Source organism: Equus asinus, chromosome 2 (genome assembly GCF_041296235.1).
Source record: "Equus asinus isolate D_3611 breed Donkey chromosome 2, EquAss-T2T_v2, whole genome shotgun sequence".
Lineage (NCBI taxonomy): Eukaryota > Metazoa > Chordata > Mammalia > Perissodactyla > Equidae > Equus > Equus asinus.
The window spans coordinates 17,493,330-17,514,668 of NC_091791.1; the positions used below are offsets into that span (position 1 = coordinate 17,493,330).

A 21,339-nucleotide genomic window follows, 5' to 3' on the forward strand; every position below is an offset into this window, starting at 1 on the left:
TGTGTAGTGGACATTTATTAGAACCTTGGGAAGGCTAATAAGGTGCATCCCCAAGAGTTAGCTCCGAGCTTTGGACCTCTCAGCATGCCTGCGTGTGTCATGACTACACCCAAGAGTGTCTTAGAACTGGCATGGCATCTCTCTTTAGGAGAAATATGTCACTTCTAAGGGCTCTAGATGAAGAAACAGGAAGTATGTTTAAGACCGTAAGATTTATTATCCACTGCTTAGAAAAATATATATTATTATTTTGTTTTTGTTTGTGTCGAAAGCAAAATATAATATATAGTTGGGATATTTTCCTGGTTTGGGTATGTGATATGGCTCAGCAAAACACAACGGTATTTAGCAACAAATATCCAAAAGTTGTCTAAATGGTGATAAGCCACTTAACCACTTCACAATATTAAAACTTTTGGACAGTGTAAAAGATCTATGGCAACATAACTTAAATTTCTCTCCTTGAGCCAGCTCTTAGAGGAATCTTCTTTTGATTTGTCCTGATTTTTGCATGATGGGGAAGAGGGACTTTGCCTTCTGTTTTCTGTTCTTGCCCCACGTTTCTCCCCATTCCCTTTATGGCATTCCCATTGTTTTCCTCATTGTCCATTACGCTTCTGTAGCAGTCCTCAATCGGAGTTCCTGTTCCCGCCACGGGTTGGGAGAGCCAAGAGCCCTGAAGGGATTATGAAGGGGCCATAATTTAAAATAAGTATAAGCTCCCAAAAGGAGGCTATCTCTTTCCATCATCTTGATTTGAACCAAATTAATTAACGAAAATAGCTGAAGGAGGGAGTAACAGGCAAACACAGATGTTGTCATGGGTCTTAAAACAGACCCACAGGATTCTAATCCTGAGTTCCAAGTGCTCACATCACTAATGCTTCTATCGAGTAGCTTCTGTGTTGTTCTCCTTGACCGAACCTTCATTTCCGTCTACCCAAGCTATTTGCTTTCTGCTCACTTGGATTTTTGAGTCCTAAAATATAAATGTACTATACTCATCAGTATGCAGTTATTTTATAAGTGTGCTGTTTTAGCATTTTCTGTACTGTAAAAATAATATTGCTGACATGCTTAGTGAAGGCACACATCATTTGCCATTAGTGAAGAAAGCACTCTTTCCCAGTAAGCACAGCACTTTCTAAAATTCTTGACAGATTATTTAAAATTATTACTGCTAATTAGTATTTTTTGGGAAAATACCTTTTATTAGCTAGATGTCAAGAGGATACTTTAAAGAATGTTTATAAAACCATCAGAAATCATTGAAAAAAAATTCAGAGGTGTATTTTAAAGAGACTTTGATATAGAAGCCCTTGACCAAATTAAGATTTTTTTATTTGTTTATTTCTTATATGCAAGAGAAAATACACTTTTTAATGCATTGAAATGTAAACTGCCTTGTTCAGTTATTATGTTTCATCTTTCAGAAGAGATAACGTTTTGTAAGAAGAACAATGTCATGTGCCCAGTAAAGTTATTCAAAGTTTGTACAAATAACACATCACAAAACATCAAGACTCACAATATCTTGTGTCTGTGAACAGCCTATGGGGAGATGGAACCCCAAGCAGACACTGGAGTCCTGGGTTTGAATATTCTGTCACTTGCTAGCTGTTGAGACCTTGCATTGTTGACTTGACCTTTTGAGTGTCACTTACCTTGTGTATAAAACCTCTTCTAGGTCAGTAGGGGGTGTGAAGTAAAGTGCCCTGGTGTGTAGTAAGCACGCAGTTACATCTGTCTGTGATTCCCCTCCCCCACCCCCATTCTCAGCATCCCTGTGAAATACGCCCGGGGGGATATGAAGAGCAGGGGGCGCTGGTTAAGTGACCCAGCCAAGGGCTCACAGCTAGGAAGTGGCAGAACCTGCACCAGACCCCAGGCCTTCTCATCCCTCATTCCTATTAGGTATATGTGTGTTTCATTTTAAATATACATGAAATATAACTTTTAAAGCAAACTTTGACTTTCCATCTCTTTTTAACTGGAAAACTGCATTCTTATTGGGGCTAAGAGGAACAGCGACTTTGAGACATTTAAATTACAAAATTAACAGATTTTTACTTTTTAGTAAAAATGCCAAATAGTTATAAAAATTACAGCATCTCTATGTGTCTAGATGATGCTTTATTAAGAATGTAGCTATACATTCTTTTTTGGTTTTAGTCTGAATTTGAGGGTTTTGACACAGCCAGATATTATGAGTTTAAATTACAAAAAGCATTAGGCCAAGAGGAATTAGGGTGACCCTGAGCTTACACTTAAAGACATCTGATAGATCCTCTCCCATTTTCTTTTTACTGGACATATGCCTATTGTTTGTTCGTGTGAAATAGTTTGTATACTTCAGTTGCAAAATATAATCTACAAAACAGTATATGCTCAGTTTTAAAATCAGGTAAGCTTTTTGCTAAACTACAAAATAAATCATGGCGAATTTGTATATTAAAGACATTGCTTTAAAAGCCTATTATAGTTGAATAGCTAAATGCTATTCTCCAAAGAATTACTTCTTAGTTATTTTGAAAAGCATGCATCCATTTACATGGAAGGCCTCTCTAGCACTTGCAATTTCAGCACAGAGGGAACTTATAGCCATTTCAGAAAACATGGGGTACAGTCTCCCAGGGTTTTCCATGGCCCTTCATTCGAATATTTAGTTTTTATCTTGGAGCTTGTCATTTATCTTGTGATCTCAGGGAAGTTATTTTTAAAACAAATGTAAGCTGAAGAGCTTGAGGACCCCAGAGTAGGATGTCCATCTCAGAAATGTGTAGCTAGAAGCAGGGGACCCTTTATCACCCTGGCAGCCAGAAACCCAGCCTCCTGTTGCCCAATCCACTTCCTGGTCCTTGTTTCTGATGCATGTGGCCCAGGCCTCCAGCGTCTTTGGAGCTGAGGATGCCTGCATGGGTGTAAAACTGACACACACATCACAGGCTGTCTCTCTATTTCACTGGCTTCCCCATCCCCTTTCTGTAATGTCCATCTTGTTTTGGGGTGCGTTTTTATTTCTTCTCTCTCATACTATATTCATATATCATTGTTGGGTCATTTGGACAAGTGCATGTCTAGAGATTTGGAAAAACTATTTTCACTTCATTTGGGGCTTTGTACCATGTTTGCTGAGTTTCTCTTCCCTCCCCTTTGAAATACTGTTAGACATTACGTTCTGTCTCCGTGAAGTATAAATCAGATTTATGAACAGGAGGGCCACATACATTAAGTCTCTTTGAAGGGAATCTTCCATGTTTTGCTATAGATATGAGTTGCTATGATGTAAATGCGTACTTGACACTTGCTGAAGGAAACCATAACTGTTATTGAAGTTTTAGGCAAGAATGAGCAATCTGGAAACTCTGTCATGAAATTCTAGATGCTGCCAATTCTAAGGTCCCCTCAAAATATTCATTTATCTTTTGGAATAAAAGCACTTAAAGAGTCCGGAAAGCTGAACAGTGTTCCAGCAGGTTCCCACAGCAGACACATGCACAGCCCTTTCAGTTTACTTGTCTTAGAATTGGTCACTTAGGCTGTCTGGGTGCCAGAAAGAAGAATGAAAGTGAGGCTGGCCTAGTGGCATAGTGGTTAAGTTCACTAGCTCCCCTTTGTCGGCCCAGGGTTTGCAGGTTCGGATCCTGGGCGCAGACCTACATACCACTCATCAAGCCGTGCCGTGGTGGCATCCCAGATACAAAACAGAGGAAGATTGGCACAGATGTTAGCTCAGGGCCAATCTTCCTCACAAAAAAAAAAGAGAGAGAGAGAGAGAATGAAAGTGAATTTGTAAAGTACAGTGAGAATCCTGCAAGTGAATGATCTCCGAAGGACTGGAAAATTAGCTTATTAGGGTGACATGGTAGGAGCCAGAAATGAAGGCCAAGAAATATATAGAAACATATATATATATATAGGTAGCGTCTCATCACAGTAGCTAAGATGACAACTCAACTAGAGTGAGTACAAGGACTTATTTGAAGAAACAAAATGGCTATGAGTGTGACATATACAATATTACATGATATATACACTATTATTTTTAAACAATGTCTTAACTCCAGGCTGATAGATGATGATGATAGTAATAATAACACCTTCCACATATGATATTTCCTCTGATGTCTCATACATTAGTTTGCCTAAGTAATGAACTAAGCGCAAAAATAACCTTTTGGGACCATCATCAGAGTGGAAAGTTGTATCATTTAGAATGTTAGAAAAGGGATAGAGACCTCATCTTGAGAATTTTTCTCTTTCTTTTAAAAGTGCCAGAATTTTTAATGCCTTTGGTATTTCAAGGGCTAAGAATGTGGTACCTAGCAAGAGTCTATGTTCCCAGACCTTATTCCCCAATGAGCTGTTGTGACGTGTGGGAACCGTTATGTGCAGAATCCCTTAGATGGATGTGTTGGTGAGTCTCTCTTTACCTAGTGTTTTAAAATATTTTGTGAAAGGTTTTAAAGGGTTTAGAGTCAAATCTACTTACAAAGACTTGAATGTACTAGTCTTTCTCCAGCAACTAGAAAGGTCAATGGTTGCCAAAATTTGCAGCCAAATAAAGAACTACACCCACCTGGAGACCGCATTGAGCCAGAATTCACCTACTGGGAATTCACACAGCCACTCCATGGCCCTTGAGAGTTGTCAGCCATATCCAAGAAGTGAGCAGCTTGTACTGCCACTTGCCAGCATAAAGGCAGAAAAAGTTCGATACTTGGGCAAATGCTGATTCTAATAACCTTCAACCTTTGTGTCCCGTATATGAAGATACTTTTGTGTGTGCATGATACTAGCTAATAATTATCAAAACAAATTTAATGGTGTTTCATCTGATTAGGTATTAAAAGCAAAACGTGTGCGAACATTGCCCTGAAATACCTGACATTCTACAAGTGCAGGAAGGTTAGAGGTGAAGGGTGAAGCGCAGGCAGCAGTGTGGTTCAGAAGCAGGAGCAGCCACTGCTCAGGATCCACAGGAAGAGTCTTCAAAAGACGACCTCAAATAAGGCAGGAAAGTTGAGGTTCTCTAGACCTCCCTTAGAGAATAGCCCCCAAGAATAGCTGTTCAAGTATGGATAACTCTTGTGAATAGTTTGTAATGTTTATAGGAGTAAAGAATTCTTCTAAAGTGACGCCACTAAATTGGGGTTTGTCGAGGATTAACTCTAATGGGAAAGTTATCCAAAGGGGGTGCTATCAAAAGGGGGTTGCTGTATACTAGCATCTGGCTGCCTTGAATTAAGAGATCTGAGAAAGATGGTGGTTAACCCAGCAGTGGTGCTTACTGAATTAGGCCATTAATGGCCGTAGAATTAATTAGTTGGCCTACTTCAGTCATTCATTCACAGACATTTATTCCACTTACTCTTGGCCAGGCACCATGCTGAGCACACAGAGATGAATGAGACCCAGTTCTAATTCAGCCGTTAATTGAAAACAGAATTTGCTTCTAAACATAAACTATATCCTTCCTTCTCTACCTGCCTCTACCTGTGCTTTTTGTACTCCTTTTTTCAGACAGGAGCTGGTTATTTCTCTTTAGGAGAGTGATAGTAAATGTGATAACATTTTTGTAAATTGGCCTTTTAGTAGATCAAGTTTGGGGTGAAGCTTCATAATTTTTAGAAGCTAATATCTGACTTAAGTTGTTAATTCTACATTATATATTGGGAGCTAGATGCTAACTGACTCTTGAGGAAAAAAAGGCAAAGGTTTTAGAACACAATAACCAAAAACCTGGAATCTAAATTTGAGACAGTAACAATTTCAGATCTCATATTCAGAAAATCTTACTGCTCATTTGGTGCAGATCTGTGCTCTGGTTACCTAAAAATATACATATTGAGAAATTAAAACTCAAATATTTTAGTTTAAAACTCCAGCAACTGACATCTTTCATACTTTGCTGGCCAGATTTAGAAGAGTTTGACTTACCTAAAGAAACTGGCTCTTGTACACCTAATAGTAATACAATGTTATATGTCAATTTTATCTCCATTTAAAAAGATAATTTAAAAAGACAAAGTAAAAAAAAATAAGTTGGCTCATGCTCTATTTTCTGAAGATCTATGATTTATTTAAAATCGTTAGCATTAATTGACAAATAAGACTATCAAAATTAAAAACTTCTGTGCTTCAAAGGATACTATCAAGAAAGTAAAAGACAACCCTCAGAATAGGGCAAAATATTTGCAAATCATATATCTGATAAGGGACTTTATCCAGAATACATAAAGAACTGTTAGAATTCAATCATAAAAGTAATTACATTACTAATTCATTAAGTTTTGATAGCCCTACATCTTCTGGTGTATTTGTGGGGCAGATATTTGCTCAGACATGGGGTAGGAGGACAGTCTAGGGCAGTAGCGGATCTCCTTCCAATTTTGCACCAGCCTCCGTCCATCCCTGCGGTTCTCCTGGTCAAGAGGGAGTGATGGTGGCTATGGTCGCACTCAGGGCTTTTGCAGCCAAGCCCCAGCAATCCTTCCCAGCCTCTTCCCCATTCTCTCCAAGAGCACCACGCTGTCCAGCCACAGTGGCCAGTCCTATTGCTGTCACATACCATGGCTCTTCCTTCCGCATGATGCTCCAGCCCTCTGGAATCTGGGCCCTTCCACCCCTCTGCTCAACACCCACTTCGTGAGCTGATTCTTCAGTGCCCAGCTCAATTCTAACACATTTCTGTGGCCTTCCTGAAGAATCGATGGCACCTTCATTGGAGTGTCATAGAATTTTTCATATATCTCTGAGTAAGCAATTATGTGATATTATATTTATGTGTCTTTAGTCTGTCTCCTTAGGTAGACTCTGAGCCCCTTGAGGGCAAGGACTGTATCTCATTCATCTCCTTATCCTCAGTCATAGCTCAGTGCCCAGCCATAGTAGGTGTTTAGTAAATGTTTCATTGATGGAGTTATTAGACTGGATGGAACTTCAGTGGTGCCTTTGAAGAGAATGGTGGAGAGAGGTATAACTGGTCCCAAAGGACCTGGAGAAAGGGGTCTGACTTTATTGTGTGTGTTTCAAAGTGAGGAAACAGAAACATATGCTTCATTGAAGAGACTTTGTGTTGCTAATGGGAAGGACTGGATGACCGCACAGCTTCCCAGACTTAGCCCTCCATTCAGAGAAATGTATTCCAATTGCCAGCCTCTGCCATCGTGCCTGGAAGTGATTGTATTTGGGTTTGCATCTTCCACCCGTTTACCTGCTTGGGATTTAACCATCTGACGACTGATCCTGAATCATTAGCAAGTGACTTTCCATTCCTCTTAATGGACTTTCCATCTAATCAGTTTGCTGCTAGCTCACAGCCTCCAACCGCATGCCATTGGAATGACGCATCTTCCTGCTAGCTGCTTTTAACCTGGTTCCACTTGAACTCAAATCTCTTTTTTGGAAAACAAAACCTTATATCACCTTTGCAAGCCAAGTTGATAAATTGAGTTTGTTTCTTTTGTTTCTCCTTTTTGATGTACCTCCTTCCAGTTTATTGTTTTGAATTTTTATTATGCTAGCTTTGTTTTCTTTATTGCTCTCCCTTCTCTCATTTTGTTTTCTCCATTCTTCTCATCGGAGGCAATGAGCCGTGCAGCGGCCGGAACTCCCCTCTCCCTTACCGGCCAGACAGCCGCCCTCTAACTCCAACTTACGCTCAGGCCCCTAAACATTTCCATGTTCCAGGTAGGAGCTGACATGGTCTGTGTCTTGGTGTCCTGTCACAGTGTAGAATGTAGCCTTGTTACCTCTGTCTCGTCTCCATTTCTCATGCTCTTTTAATTGGGATGCACCCAGTCGACAAACCCTAAATTGCAGGATCTGACCTAAAGGGCCTTTTGAAAGTTTTATATGTGAAATGCCAGAATTGTACTGAAGGTTTAAGTTTTCTCAAAATGTTTTGAAGGGAAGTGGGAGGCAGAGGGTAAAGGAATGAGGGTTGAGTTGTTTTGTTTTGTTTCCATTTGTCCTTTATGTTAGTGCCTTCTAAGATATTAGTCTGTGGATTGGTGTCATTGACCAATTATCACAGTGGCAATCTAGTTATCTTCTCCTCCTAAATATTGAACCACAGCGTCACTTGAGAGTACTTTTATTTTTCCCGTTTGTCTCCAACGTGGAGATTCTTTCCACAAACTTTTCTTTTCAGAGAGGTGTGGAATTGGATCAGCTGAGTGGTCTTTCTGTAGGGTAGAACTAACGAACCAGTCTCCGTAGCCCACAAAGGTATCTTGCAATTTAGGCTTGGTGCTGCAAGCTTCGCTCTGTGCTCACAAGCATTTACTGTCGCAGTTTACAAATAGTAATTTGCCATCAGGAACTGGAAAAGTCAGAACCCATCAATATCTTAATGTATAAGGTCAGCTCAATTTGTAAAGGCAAGTTTGCCTATCAGAAGTCACGATATTATTTTTCCATTGGAAGTACAGTCATGCATTGCTTAACAATAAGGTCATGTTCTGAGAAATGCATCGTTAGGCAATTTCATCTTTGTGCAAACATCATAGAGTGTATTTACACAAACCTAGATGGCACAGACAACTACACACCTAGTCTACATGGTACTAATCTTATGGGACCCTGTCATCTACGCAGTCCATCATTGACCGAAATGTTGTTATGCAACGCTTGACTGTACGTCGTTTTGCTTCTTTTAGCTATGAAAGTGGTTTAATAAATTATCCATTATGTTAATGTTAGTGTACATATTTGGAATTTGTAATCGTTTTTTCTTTTGCATTCCAAACTTAATAAAACAGAGGAAAGTTCAATGAGATTCATATCACTAAGATAGGACTGCCTTTTTTAAAAAGTTTCATTGAAGCTTGAAAACCAGTGTTCTACATTTGAGACTTTTTCTCATGAAGAATGCCCCTCAAGATACAGTGCCCAAGATTCTGGAGAAACAAACTTTTGAAATTTCCTGAGTATTTGCAGTCAAAGTGAAATGGTAGCATAACCAAATGGGGTCCTGTATAAATATATGAATAATATTTGGCATTTCTTTTCTTTCTCTTTCTTTTCTTTTTTTTTTTTAATTTGGCCTATATGAGTTAGGATTTTGTCAAGCATACTGTCAGCACATCGGGCTACCCTTGTGCATAAAAAGTGTTTTTATGTTTAAATATATATATACTCTTTATTTTACTACATTGCTTTCCACTGTTCCACTCATTGGTTGAAAGGTAAATTGAGCCATTGGTATCTACTGGGAGCTCAATTTCTAGACAGTAGCAATTTGGGGATTTTCCCCAAACTGGTTATGTCTTTCTTACCATTGAAGTACCTCCACTGCTTGCATTTCTTCCTGTTTTAATCCCACTTTTAGCGAAGTGTGTATTTGAAATGAATAGCTCATAAATTAATGACATCTCTATCTATCCTAAGATGTATTACAAAGGATTCCATATCACTTGTCTATAGTATTTGCTCATTCCTGTTATCTCTTTTTCCAGTAAGCTCAATCTTTGTAATACGATAGTTAACCTCCTGGATTATTTTTGTTCAATAGTCTTCAGTTTGGTTTGCCTCTTGATTGATCTGTTTTTCCCATCGCTGGACTGTTTCCCATAACCACACACCTTTGCTTTTCATTTCCACAGATCAAGGGATCAACATTTACCGAAAACCACCCATCTACAAACAGCATGGTAAAACCCACTTTCCTCCAAGTAGCTTTTAAGTAGCAGGGTCAGCTGAACTTCTCTTTGCTGTCCTCTGAAAGACTTATCTGCTGCTGCTTTTGAGAATCGAACTGGGGTGCACAGCTTATTATGTATGCCTCTACAATCTCCTAAGATGCAAATATTGTAAAATTGTTTTCCTAGATGGAGAACTTGGTTAGGAAGCTCCTAACCTATTTCTGAGCCCATCAAACCATGTATCATTCCATTAATAGAAAAGGGGAAGTACTGGCCACACAGTAATTCACAAACACCCTGACATGACTTTTTTTTTTCCTGCCATCAAATAATTTAGCCAACCTCTGTAATAATTTTGATGAGCTTGCAATTAGTTTGGCTAATTAAAACTAGTAAAAGCCAGCCACCCAGAAAAGTTAATTTGACTAAGCCTGCATCAACTTGACTGTCCGAACAGAACCCCAGTTTCTTATGGGGCGTACGGACATCTGTGCTCTGCGGTGGAGTGGATGGGACATACACTGAGACAGAGGTCCTAGCCCTGGTCCCAGCTCTTCACCTAAATGGCTCTGTGATGTCATGGACCCCATCTCTCTGTCCCTCAGTTTTCTCATCTGCGAAAACCAGTGAGTTAGGCCAGCTTGTCTCTAAAATTCCTGCAAACAAAGAATCAGGATGTGGATTTATGATTATGTTTTCCTTTTCTGGGAATACAAATTTCTAAACTCAGGAAATCACATTACCATATGTAAGCCACATTTTCCTCCAGCATTATGAGGTCCCTGTAGATTTAACTGCCATAAATCTTTGTGAATGGATAGAAAGCCAAGATTAGTCTTCAGGTGATTTCAGAAAATTAAATACAAATTGTGCCTGGAAATTTGAAGGCTACCCTTAGAATCCAGTTGACGTTAATGAGTCGTTAAGGATTAGGATGACGTGAAAAGCAAATAAAGTTGAAAATGCACAAGGAAAAAATTTTAGGCCAACATTCTAGGGGAGAAAAGAGAAAGTATGTATTGTAATTGTTCTAGAACTATGATTTTTTAACCTCATTTGTTTTTTTTTTTAAGATTTTACACCATGTGCTTGCTTTTAAGTTTGTTGACATTGTTTTTGTTTGTTTTTTTATGGTTTAATGTCTTCTCACCCACTCATTAACACGTGAATGTTTACTGACTTCACCAATTCTAATGCGTAAGTACTGTTTGAAGTCATGCTTTTCATTTTAAATTTAAGAATAAGATTCTCATAGTTTGATTTATCAATTTAGAGACTTTTTTAAATACTAAAATCTCTAGGCCCTGTCTCTCTAAACAAAAGTCATCAAATAATTAAGATTTAAAGAGATTAGATAATGTTAGATTATTTATTGGGAAGAGACTAATTGGCTTCGTGAAATTTATTTTAACCTTACATTTTACTTTCAGACTGTGATTAACTAAGTAACACAACCAGGGCAGCACCTCCCAAAGGACGTTCTGCAAAACAGCAGCTCCATGCGATAGATAGAGATGTTATACCAAAATACTAGTGTCTGTGCCCTGATGCATTTGGAAAATGCTAGACTTAAATAAAGTCAACTCTTTTTTTTTTGGTAATGCGGAATTTCTCAGTCTTTGATATGCTAACGTGTTCTGTCCTTTAAGAAGAGGATACAGTATGCAGTGTTTTCCAAGCTCTATCTCTTTTTTTTCATGAGGTTAGAGAGTCAGAGAAACTCTGTTCCATACCTGGCCAACACTTTACTTCTTGTCATTATATGGAGTGACCTTGGTCAAGTCACCCAAGAAAATCGAGACCCAGAAGGCTACTAAAAGAATGGGGAATTGGAGCTGAAAATTCAAAAAGTTATTTCTAGATTTTAAACTGTGTGAGGCCAGGGAGGGGAAAGTTTTATTTAAAGCATTATAAATATATTTTGAAATGTTGAGTAACATCCCAGGCCAGTTTGCAACATTAGCCAGAATCAGGGACTGACCATTTAACCTGGTTTGTTTGGTTTCGTTTTGATTTGATTAGATTTGGGGCTCTAAGCCAGTGACTCCTCTTCTAAGCAGAGCCATTAAGAACTCTGCAGACTATTTTGTTGTTTTAAAGTTGGATGACTCACTCATCTGTGCAGACCCTTGAACAAAACTATGAGTGGGTATGGCATACATAAGTCACAATGCTCAGTTCCTGCAAGGTGAAAGTGGATTTTCCCATTTCCACTTCTCCTAGGACTCAAGGACACATAAGTAATATGTAAGGATTAGAATCGACTAGACCAACGTATTAGTGGCTAAGGATCCACAAAGATACGAAACCAGCCAGCCTTCAAATGACAGTATCATGCTTTTAACTTAGCTCTTTAATTTCAAATTACTAATTCAAATATCTAATTGCTCTAGAAGAATATTATCCAATCGAACCTTCTGTGATGATGGAAATCTTCTGTAACTGTGCCATCCAATACAGTAGCCACTAATCTCATGTGGCTGTTGAACACTTACAGTGTGGCTAGTGCAATTGAGGGGCTGAATTTTAATTTTCGCAATTTTTTCATTTCATTTAACTTTATTGATGTAAATTTAAATAACCACACATAGCTAGTATTGGACAGCTCAGATCTTGAACAAGGATTTCCAGATGTAGAACAGACATGGTATGAAACTTGGCTTCTGAAGGAACAAAAGGAAAATGAGTTGAGTTGTCACTAGGCACCACTGAGTGACTGGGCAATTGATAATGGTGATAACCAGAGTTTCTGGAGTGGAAACTTTTGCCAGAGAACAAGAAAAACTATGTAAGTGGGGTGGTACCACCACGGCCTTGCAGACTGATAGCTAAGCTCCCCCTGATTCCCGCCTAGATGCAGCTGCCCTGGCAGCCCAGAGCAGGTCTTCAGAAGACATCATCAAGTTTTCCAAGTTTCCAGCAGCTCAGGCTCCAGACCCCAGCGAGACACCAAAGATTGAGACGGACCACTGGCCTGGTCCCCCCTCACTTGCCGCCGTAGGTATGCAACTGTTGCAGCTAAGCCAAATGGACAAATAGCTAGGAGATCTCGAAATGCTTAAAAATATGCAAGAAAACGTGTCCTGTCTTAAAGATGTTTAAGAAAAGGATGACCAAGAGGTAGAATAGTGAAAAGCACTAATGTGGTATTAAGGTGTGTGTAGAATGCTTCAGAGTTACAAAAAAAACAATCACCAGAGCCTTGCTCTAACCAGGCCCACTGAGATGCATCTAAAACTGGTGATTTGTGTGGACTCTCATAGTTATTGCTGCAAAATCAGTAACTCTTTTGAACACAGTGGAGTCCAAGCCTCTTGGCAAGAACATCATTCTGTATAATTAGAGTCTAGTGGGTGCATTTACCAAGTATCCACAGAAGCGTGACTTCTTTCAGTTAAATTTGTTTTAGACTATTTCTGGGTTGTAATTACAATCCTCTTAACAACCAATCTTAACACTGAAGCACTTTCGCTGTTCCTGCAAGATCACGTGCGCCATTACTGAGAAGGGCTGTTACAGGGTAGCGGGTGTGCTGAAATACTGCTCATGTAAAGTTACGTGAGTTGACATCTGTCATTTCCATGAATTCTGTGCTAAAGTGTCACATTTGAGCTGTTTCATTCTTTGCTTTGAACCACAAATTTATGCTTCAGAATTGTGTCCGTGTCTGTACTGTTTTGTCAATAGTGAAATCACTTGGCCTAAAAAGTGGTATTATGAAACTCAGAAGCAAATACTGAAAATTTAGCGAGTCAACTTTACAAAGATATGACTATCTTATCACATTTCAATTGACAACCTAAAAGGCCTTCAATTTTCCAAATTTTCTTCATCATGCTATTTTTCATCAGGTTATTTTGGGAATAACTTTTAAAAGCAATATAAGTGGATTTTAAAGCAATTTATATGTGTGAACTAGGTAAGGGAAAATCTGCCTTCTGGGTTCATTATTCACAAGTATTCTATACATTATATTGACCTGAGATTTCTCTAATTCTTGCAGACTTGTGTCTATTCATTTTTATTAGTATAGATTAAAGAGAGAAAATTCACATTGACATTTATGATTTGAGGAACTAGGAATCAGTCATCAACTTTCCCCTCCCAGTCTCTACCCTCCAGGCAGTTCTTAGGGTCTTTGATGGGCCTGGTTCGGTCGTATTGCTTAGTACAGTGTTACAGCAATTACAGTATTACAGCAGCTAAACGTGGGGAGAGGGAGAGTTAAAATTTTGTTGTTGAAATTGTCATCACTAAATAGTTTAAAGCTCTTTTGGGTTCCAAAATGAAGAAAATTTCTGGTCCATTAATCAAAATGAGAAAAACTGAGACTGTTAGTTAAAGTTTATTTTGATTAGATTAGCAAGCTTTCCTGTTACCTCCCACAGCCAGATTAATCCAAGCAATTTAGGAAAAACAATACTTATCTTAATTTCCTAATCTTTCAAACAGATTCCTCTTTCTACTCCATCTCCCCTTTTCCAGGAAGCTTAAAAATTGTACAAGAGCTGCTATATTGGTCTGAAATAAGTAGCATTTTGGCTGTGTTAACACTTTTTATTGACCCATCAGTATAAAACTCTTGTGGCCATTTTTCAAAGGATTGAGAAAAAGGAAACATTAGAGGCCCATCCCTTAAGAGAAAAATAAAAACGCATGCTTATAATGAATTTAATAAGGGTAGAAGACAGGGTGATGACAAGTCTAAATATTCAGAAAAGAGAAAAATACAAAATTTTAAAACTTGTCACAAGGGAGTGACTGTCTTACCTATTTGATGGTATGTAAATGAGTTTGAATTCCTCTCTATTTGAAAATTAACCTAAGGGACCTCAAAATATTAACTATAGATGCCCTTCCCACCTACTGTGGAGAGCTCTGACCAATGACCAATGGGATGACTTAGACCACATCACAATGGCAAACCCAAGTTCTAATTGAGCAGACCAATTGTTGGGAGGCCAAACTTCATCCCTTACTGGATCACACACCGAACCAGCTTGTCAAACGGGCCCGTTGTTTCAAGAAACCAGCCAGTCATGTTGAATTGGCGGTAGGCTCTTTTTTGCCTTGTTCACAAATTGTTCCAGACCACTGCTGACTTTGACAGCCTGACAAGTTGAGCACAAGTGAACTAGTCCCTTAAAATCCCCTTGCCATGAGGCTAATGTGAGAAGTTGTCTTTGCTGTGGAATTAGGAGCTGACATGAGACGCAGATCTAGTGGCAGAGAGGAAGATGATGAGGAACTTCTGAGACGCCGGCAGCTTCAAGAAGAGCAGTTAATGAAGGTTTGTCCTTAAAATATTTTGCTGCAGTCCACTTCAGTTTCATTTGATTCATATTTTTTGAATGACTACTATGGGTGAGCCACCAAGATGAACAAGAGATGGGCCCAGCCCTCCAGGGCTTGCAATCTCGTAGGTGAGATGAGATGGGCATCTAGTGATTAAATATAATAAGACAGAGTACTTAGTAGGTTCTGGAAGAGATGACCTGGAGGCTGGAGGTCAAAGGCATGTGGAGTATTGGGGCTTCTGCGAGAAGGAGGAGGAGACCCTGTGTGGGGTGTGTGTGTGCAGGGCAAGTGTTGAAAGTTTGCTGAAGAGCCAGGTAGGGCCAAGGTGTACACTGAGGGGTAACACCTTCCTTCCCTCGTGTAGGCTCTGCTGAGGGAATTCCCTAGGGATTGAGCATTTCTCCAAGTCTTCCCTCGGGTTTCATAGGACCTTGTGTGTATACCTGGGCCAGGAGGGAAGGGATAAAATAGACTGCCACTGAGAAGCCCTCATTCTACTCTCCTATCTCTGGCATGGGCTTGCAGCCTCCCAGAAGACAAAAGATGGCCAATTTTAGCCTGGGGTAGAGGGAGCCAGGAAATTATAAACACTCCTACCAATAGAGGACTGATGAAACCCTTCAAATGATGTTTTCCAAAGGTTCTTAACCATATGGGAACTGCATATGATACTACTTATGTGTGTGTTGGGGGGGGAGATACAAAGTTGCATTCATTGAATGACCCCGGTTTTGTATAATATGTACATAGAAAAATACGGATGGATATAAATCAAAATGTGAATGGTGGTTGTCTCTGTGTGGTAAATTATGGGTTACTCTTCTTTCCTTCTGGATTTTCTAAAATCTGTACAATGAGCATGTATTACTTTTTTTTCTTTGTTTTTAAACAAATCAGTATAATTTCTTTTTTAAGGATACTAGCCCCAATCTTCCCTTCCCACATCAAAAATTTGCACATACTCATGCCTCCTGAGGTTACCTGCTGACACTTTTAGGGAGGACAAGGAGGGAGAACATTCTTCTGACGTGGAGCCTGGCTTGGGGAAATGGAGCCTTGACCTTGAAAAGGCTAAGAGGGGTTCAAGGTCTAAAACCTAGCCTACTTCTTGCGGAACCACCAGGCTCTGGGACTAAATGCATCCAGGCCTCGCCAGAATCTGGAACTTCTTACAGGATCTCCTAAAAAGAAACTGTAGTTCCATGAAAGTAATTGCAGGCTTCACTTTCATTTTTCTTTTCATTGTGAATAGCTCAACTCAGGCCTGGGGCAGTTGATATTGAAAGAAGAGATGGAGAAGGAGAGCCGGGAGAGGTCATCCCTGTCAGCCAGTCGCTATGATTCTCCCATCAACTCAGGTGAGCAGCAGACCCACCGCCTTCCCCAGCCCGGGAGCCAGCCACCTGCCTGCAAGGAGCCTGCCTTGACTGTTCCAGGAGAGGCAGAGCCATTTCTGGTGGAACCCACAGAGTGTTCTACAGGAAGGAAAGTGTGCAAAGCCCACTTCATGTCAACTTAGCTTATAAGCATGCCGGGCTTCCTCCTTAAGTGTGGGTTTCCTTCCTGCTGGAGATGGGGGAGCCCTTGGAGGATCTCAAGAACCATGAGGAGTGAGTTCCCGTGTGCTAGGTCCACCTTCTAGAATACTCATCTCAGAGGGAAGCAGCAAAAAGGACATCCTGATAGAGAACAAAGAATGCTTTTTGACTGTAGAAAGCAGGCACAACATTTTCTAAGCATTATGATTTTACATTAATATGTTCAATATAAGAGCTGAGGACTATAATGGTGTTGTTTTTGATACTTTTGAAGAAGATTACTTATATACTGGGCTGAAATATTCTATCAGTATATTTTCCCCTGCTTATATTTGTCATAAGCTAATTCTCTCAAGATTTCTTCTCCCTTGTTCTGAAATAGTGCATAATTTTCTTTCCTGGGGGTTCCTTTAAAAATGGGTTTAATGTTTACTATATGCAAGCACTTTTGCAAAATGTTACTTCACTTTATCTTCACAACATGCCAATGAAGTAATGATATTATTATTATTACCATCCCCATTTTGTAAAGCAGAAGGCAGGGATAGGAAGTTTAAGTAATTTGCCTGGTGTCATATTGCTAATAACTAGCAAAACTAAGATTTAGGAGTCCGAGTATTAGAACCAGAGCCCACACTCTTAGCTGGAATGCCCTGCAACTTCTCCTAGATGCCTCACTGGCATTGATCTTGGATTAGGTGGTTTACTAATCTTTAGAGTTCCTTCTAATTCTGAATTCTGTTCTATAAGAGTATGTAGTACTATACCTACGTGGGTCAAGAAATGAAGACATAAAAAGAGGAAGTAGCATGCCCAAAGTTGCAGACATGTTAAGCTGTAGAGCCAGAATTGAAGCCCAGGTCTGCTCCCTCCAGAGCCCAGCAGTTTCTGAGGCGGCCATGCTGTTGCTGGGCGGTGCACCCAGTCCCTGGCCTCCCGGGAGTCCGACTGTGCTTGGCCAGTCGATCTTGATAACTTACCTGGTTGGCTTCCAGGTCAGTTACTGCTGCCATACCAACTGGGGCATGGGCTTATAGATTCAAATAGCCCTGGGTTCAAATCGTTGCTCAGCTATTTACAAGGTGAGCGACCTTGGGCAAGATATTTAACTTCTCTTAGCCTCAATTTTTATTCTGTAAAATGGAAATAAGAATAGTCTTCTTAGAGTTTGAGGATTCAGAGATAATGCATGCTGAGCGCTTCTTCCTTCCCCACCCCTCCTCAGGAATGTCACTGCCTACCCACTCCCTGTGTCACCTAAATATGGCAGCATTTTGTGAACATTTGAGCCCAATATTATTTGGATTATTTTTTCTAAATCTTCTGTTCTACAAGGTAGAAGATACACTGCCAATTTCTTAAAGAATTGGACTTGCAGTTTCCTAACAGTTGCTTTTTTACTTTTTTCTCATTCAGCGTCACGTGCTCTGTCATCAAAAACCTCTTCTCTCCCAGGCTATGGAAGAAATGGGCTTCACCGGGTAAGGTTTCTCAATTAATTGTGTCTGCATTTTTTCCCCTTTCAGTCCTGGTTGAAGTGCTGACATATTGTCTGAATACATCTCACAATGTGATCTCAGTGTTGGAATATATTGAAAGTTGTAATCTCCTTGATCTCCTGGTAAATCACTTTAAGTTATAGGCAAAATAAAATATTTCTATTAAGAGAAAGAGAAATTGACTTTAGATAAAAGAATGGCCGGTACAAACTTATGAGAAGTCTCGATTAAGTAACTGTGTGACAGGTATTTTTACAATCAAACAAAAAGTAATTTTTTGAGCCAATCTCTGCTGTGAAAAGATATAGGAAAGTTTGTTGCAACTGCCCTCCCACAAAGCATAGAACACATGTAATTGTGTAACTATGTGGAGAAATGTGTTTTTATTTATCAGCAAGAGACACTTGCTTACCAAGGGCCTGCTGAGCAGCTGCGCTGGGTATACTGCAAGACAAAGATGTGCTAGTAGTAGAAGAGGAAATAGGAAAGAAAAGCAGTGAAGGTCCAGGAATTCAGCTTGGGCAGACTTCTTAGGATTTTGTAAATCCTTTCTTCATTTCACATGACTCCAAAACATTCACTGTAGAGTGGATTTTCTGATAATGTGTTTTTCCTCATTTTAGCCTGTTTCTACAGACTTTGCTCAGTACAACAGCTATGGGGACGTCAGTGGCGGAGTGCGAGGTGAGGCTCCTGTGGCCGGGTTCTGACTGACTGTGGCTGAGCTTGAGGAGAAGCCATCCAGTCACAAGTATATTGGCTGGGTTCATGCCACATTGCATCCCTAAGCAGGACCACATCCATCCTCTGTGAGCTAACAGAGCATTTACTCAAACCTCAAAGGACCTCCAGTGAAATGAGACCATGAGAAGCGAGTTTGTAAGAAGGAATCATCGCTCCTACTGTGTGTGGAGCACTCGATTAGATACCTAAAGATACAGCAATAGGCAAGACATGGACCCTGTCCTTAAAATGCATATGGCAGAGTGAGAGAGAGAAGCTCCGTGTGATAAATACTGTGATGGGAGATGCAGAGAGAAGGAAGGAACATCTTTGGGAGGTCAGGGAAAGCTTCCAAGAGAAATGAGTGTTTTAACTGATAACTAAAACTAGAGGAGGCATTTCCTGGCTTCAGGGAGGCAGGTGGCAGTGTGTGCAGAGAGCAGGGAAAGAACATGGTTCCTTGGGGAACGTTTGAGGAACTCCAATGGAATATAGTCTCTCTAGTAATGTTTCCATGTTTTTCTATGATCTTTCCCTTCTGATATTTTCTTTTTCTTTCTTCTCCAGACTACCAGGTATGGAACACTTTGTCTTTCTCGAGTTGGCCACACCAGCAGAACAGCCATTTTTCACCCCAGACGTGCGTTGCTGCTCCAGTGAAGGGTTTCTGATGAGAAGATGTTTATTTTGGTTGATCTGTCTAATCATTAGTCCATAGCTCTGAGGAGCCATGAGGAGCAGGCATGCCTGGGGCCTGGGTCAAGCTGTGCCTGCAGGCCTTGGGGATATGGCATGAATTAGGCCAGGCGTCAGAGGACTCTATTCTCTAGCCTTGGAGAGTCCTCTCTGGGGTGGAAGTAGACCAGCATCAAGGGTCCGCCCATGTGCAGCTTTTTTTCTTTTAGTTATAACCACTCAGTATTTTAGGTCCTCCCCAACTTTGCATGGTCCCAAATGAAAAGAAACTTCTGTCTTGGCCAATAGGAAAGAGCTGCTCTGGTACCGTTCCTTTTTCCCTGGGACCTAAACCTTGTAAAATTATGGAGAATGAGAAAAGGAAACAAAGTGCAAAGAAAACTAAGATTAAAATAAGAAAATAATGATCATAGACTTGGCTTTTTTTTTAATGTACCATATACTTTCGTGCACGGAGCCTCAATTCATGCATGGATTAGTCAATAGCTATTAAGCTAAGTATTTCCCCAACTTGATTATAAAATAGCAGGATTCCTGCTCATATTCAGCAAGGATCTCATTTTGAAAAGTCCGTGGTGGTTAAGATGACACATCTACAAAGTGGAGATGAGGTTTGAGACCCAAACAGGGAGGCGTGGGAGCCCACAACGTTCTCCCTCTCAGCTCCCCACACTGTCATCTACTTCTCCTTGAACCAGCTTTTCTGTTGCAGACCCTTCCAGATGGCCACATGCCTGCAATGAGAATGGACCGAGGAGTGTCTATGCCCAACATGTTGGAACCAAAGGCAAGTGCAACTGTTGCCTCTCATGGGGATGACAAACTGGGACAAAACCCTAAAAAGATTTGGTTTTCTATCTTTTCCTCATTGTCAGAGTGTTGAGGCCCACTTGGGTCTAGGCAGGTGCATTAGCAAGCCATGTCATAAAGCACCCTGCCGTTCCGCTAGTTTGGTCACACCAAGTCAGCAGGTTCAGGCCTTCACTGGGTGTGGCACTGTGTGTTCACAGTGAAGGACCAGCACACCTCTCCTGTGACGTCAGTAGTAACTTGGCCCCTGCGATGAGCGCTGTAAGACATGCCCAGTGCTCGGTGGAGTAGTTACAGACCAGATAGGGTGGCCAACATGTCCCAGTTTCCCCAGGACTTTCCCAGTGTTAGCACTGAAAGTCTTGCATCTGAGAAACCTCCTCAGTTTGGAGCAAACTGAGATGGTTGGTCACCCTAGCTCCAGAACATCCTGTACCTCCAGAGGTGTTAAAGGGCTGTGCTCCCTGGTGAGTGTACTTGGGGCTTATTTCAGTGTATCATCCACAAGAACACTGCTTGTGGGCCTGCCTGGCTCCATGGAGTCATGAGCCGATCATGGAACAAGATCATTGAAGCCTGCATGAAAATAGCCATATAACAGCATCATGTAAAGATAAAATACATATCTGAATTTCAGTCCTCTTCTAATTTTAATTTGCATCCCTAATACGTAGTAAGTTTGTGTTCTTTCACTCAACAAAGCCCTCCAAAGGCATTGTGCTACTTGAGACACTGGTGGGGCATTGGGAGTAAGACCCTGTCCCAGTCCACTGGAAACTTGAACTTCAGCTGGTCTTGAAGGAGGAGCACCCATCACTGAGATGCTCTGATTATAATCTCTTAGGAGCTCTATCTTGGGAGTGCCAGATTTTAGGTAGACTCTTCTTGTTAATAAAATGGACAGTAGTATTCTAGAAGAGACTTTTTCTTTGCTTCTCAGATATTTCCATATGAAATGCTCATGGTGACCAACAGAGGGCGCAACAAAATCCTAAGAGACGTGGACAGAACCAGGCTGGAGGTAAAAAAATTTTTTTAAAAATCCAGTCTCAACTGCAGATCCCTGTGCATTTCCCTCAACCCCCCAACTTTCCCCTAAGAAATGCTTTAGTGAAGACAAAAAATAAA

The 21,339-nt window shown here is 40.4% G+C and overlaps 1 protein-coding gene across 25 annotated transcripts in view; it reads left to right on the forward strand.

The window, feature by feature from the left end:
* ABLIM1 (actin binding LIM protein 1) overlaps positions 1 to 21,339 on the forward strand; it is a 290,205-nt gene that overhangs the window by 263,247 nt on the left and 5,619 nt on the right. For 8 of the 25 annotated variants that reach the window (XR_011493660.1, XR_011493657.1, XR_011493664.1 and 5 more), the window contains 10 exons: positions 7,588 to 7,692; positions 9,609 to 9,656; positions 12,502 to 12,648; positions 14,846 to 14,937; positions 16,198 to 16,303; positions 17,900 to 17,964; positions 18,606 to 18,666; positions 19,273 to 19,345; positions 20,114 to 20,188; positions 21,152 to 21,232. Coding sequence is in view for 1 of the 25 variants with exons in the window: in XM_044750337.2 (XP_044606272.1) it covers positions 7,588 to 7,692; positions 9,609 to 9,656; positions 12,502 to 12,648; positions 14,846 to 14,937; positions 16,198 to 16,303; positions 17,900 to 17,964; positions 18,606 to 18,666; positions 19,273 to 19,280; positions 20,114 to 20,188; positions 21,152 to 21,232 (788 nt within the window). In the remaining 24 variants the exon portion in view is untranslated. The remainder of the gene's footprint in view (positions 1 to 7,587; positions 7,693 to 9,608; positions 9,657 to 12,501; positions 12,649 to 14,845; positions 14,938 to 16,197; positions 16,304 to 17,899; positions 17,965 to 18,605; positions 18,667 to 19,272; positions 19,346 to 20,113; positions 20,189 to 21,151; positions 21,233 to 21,339) is intronic. The other 17 variants (XR_011493670.1, XR_011493677.1, XR_011493675.1 and 14 more) reach the window with 6 other exon arrangements.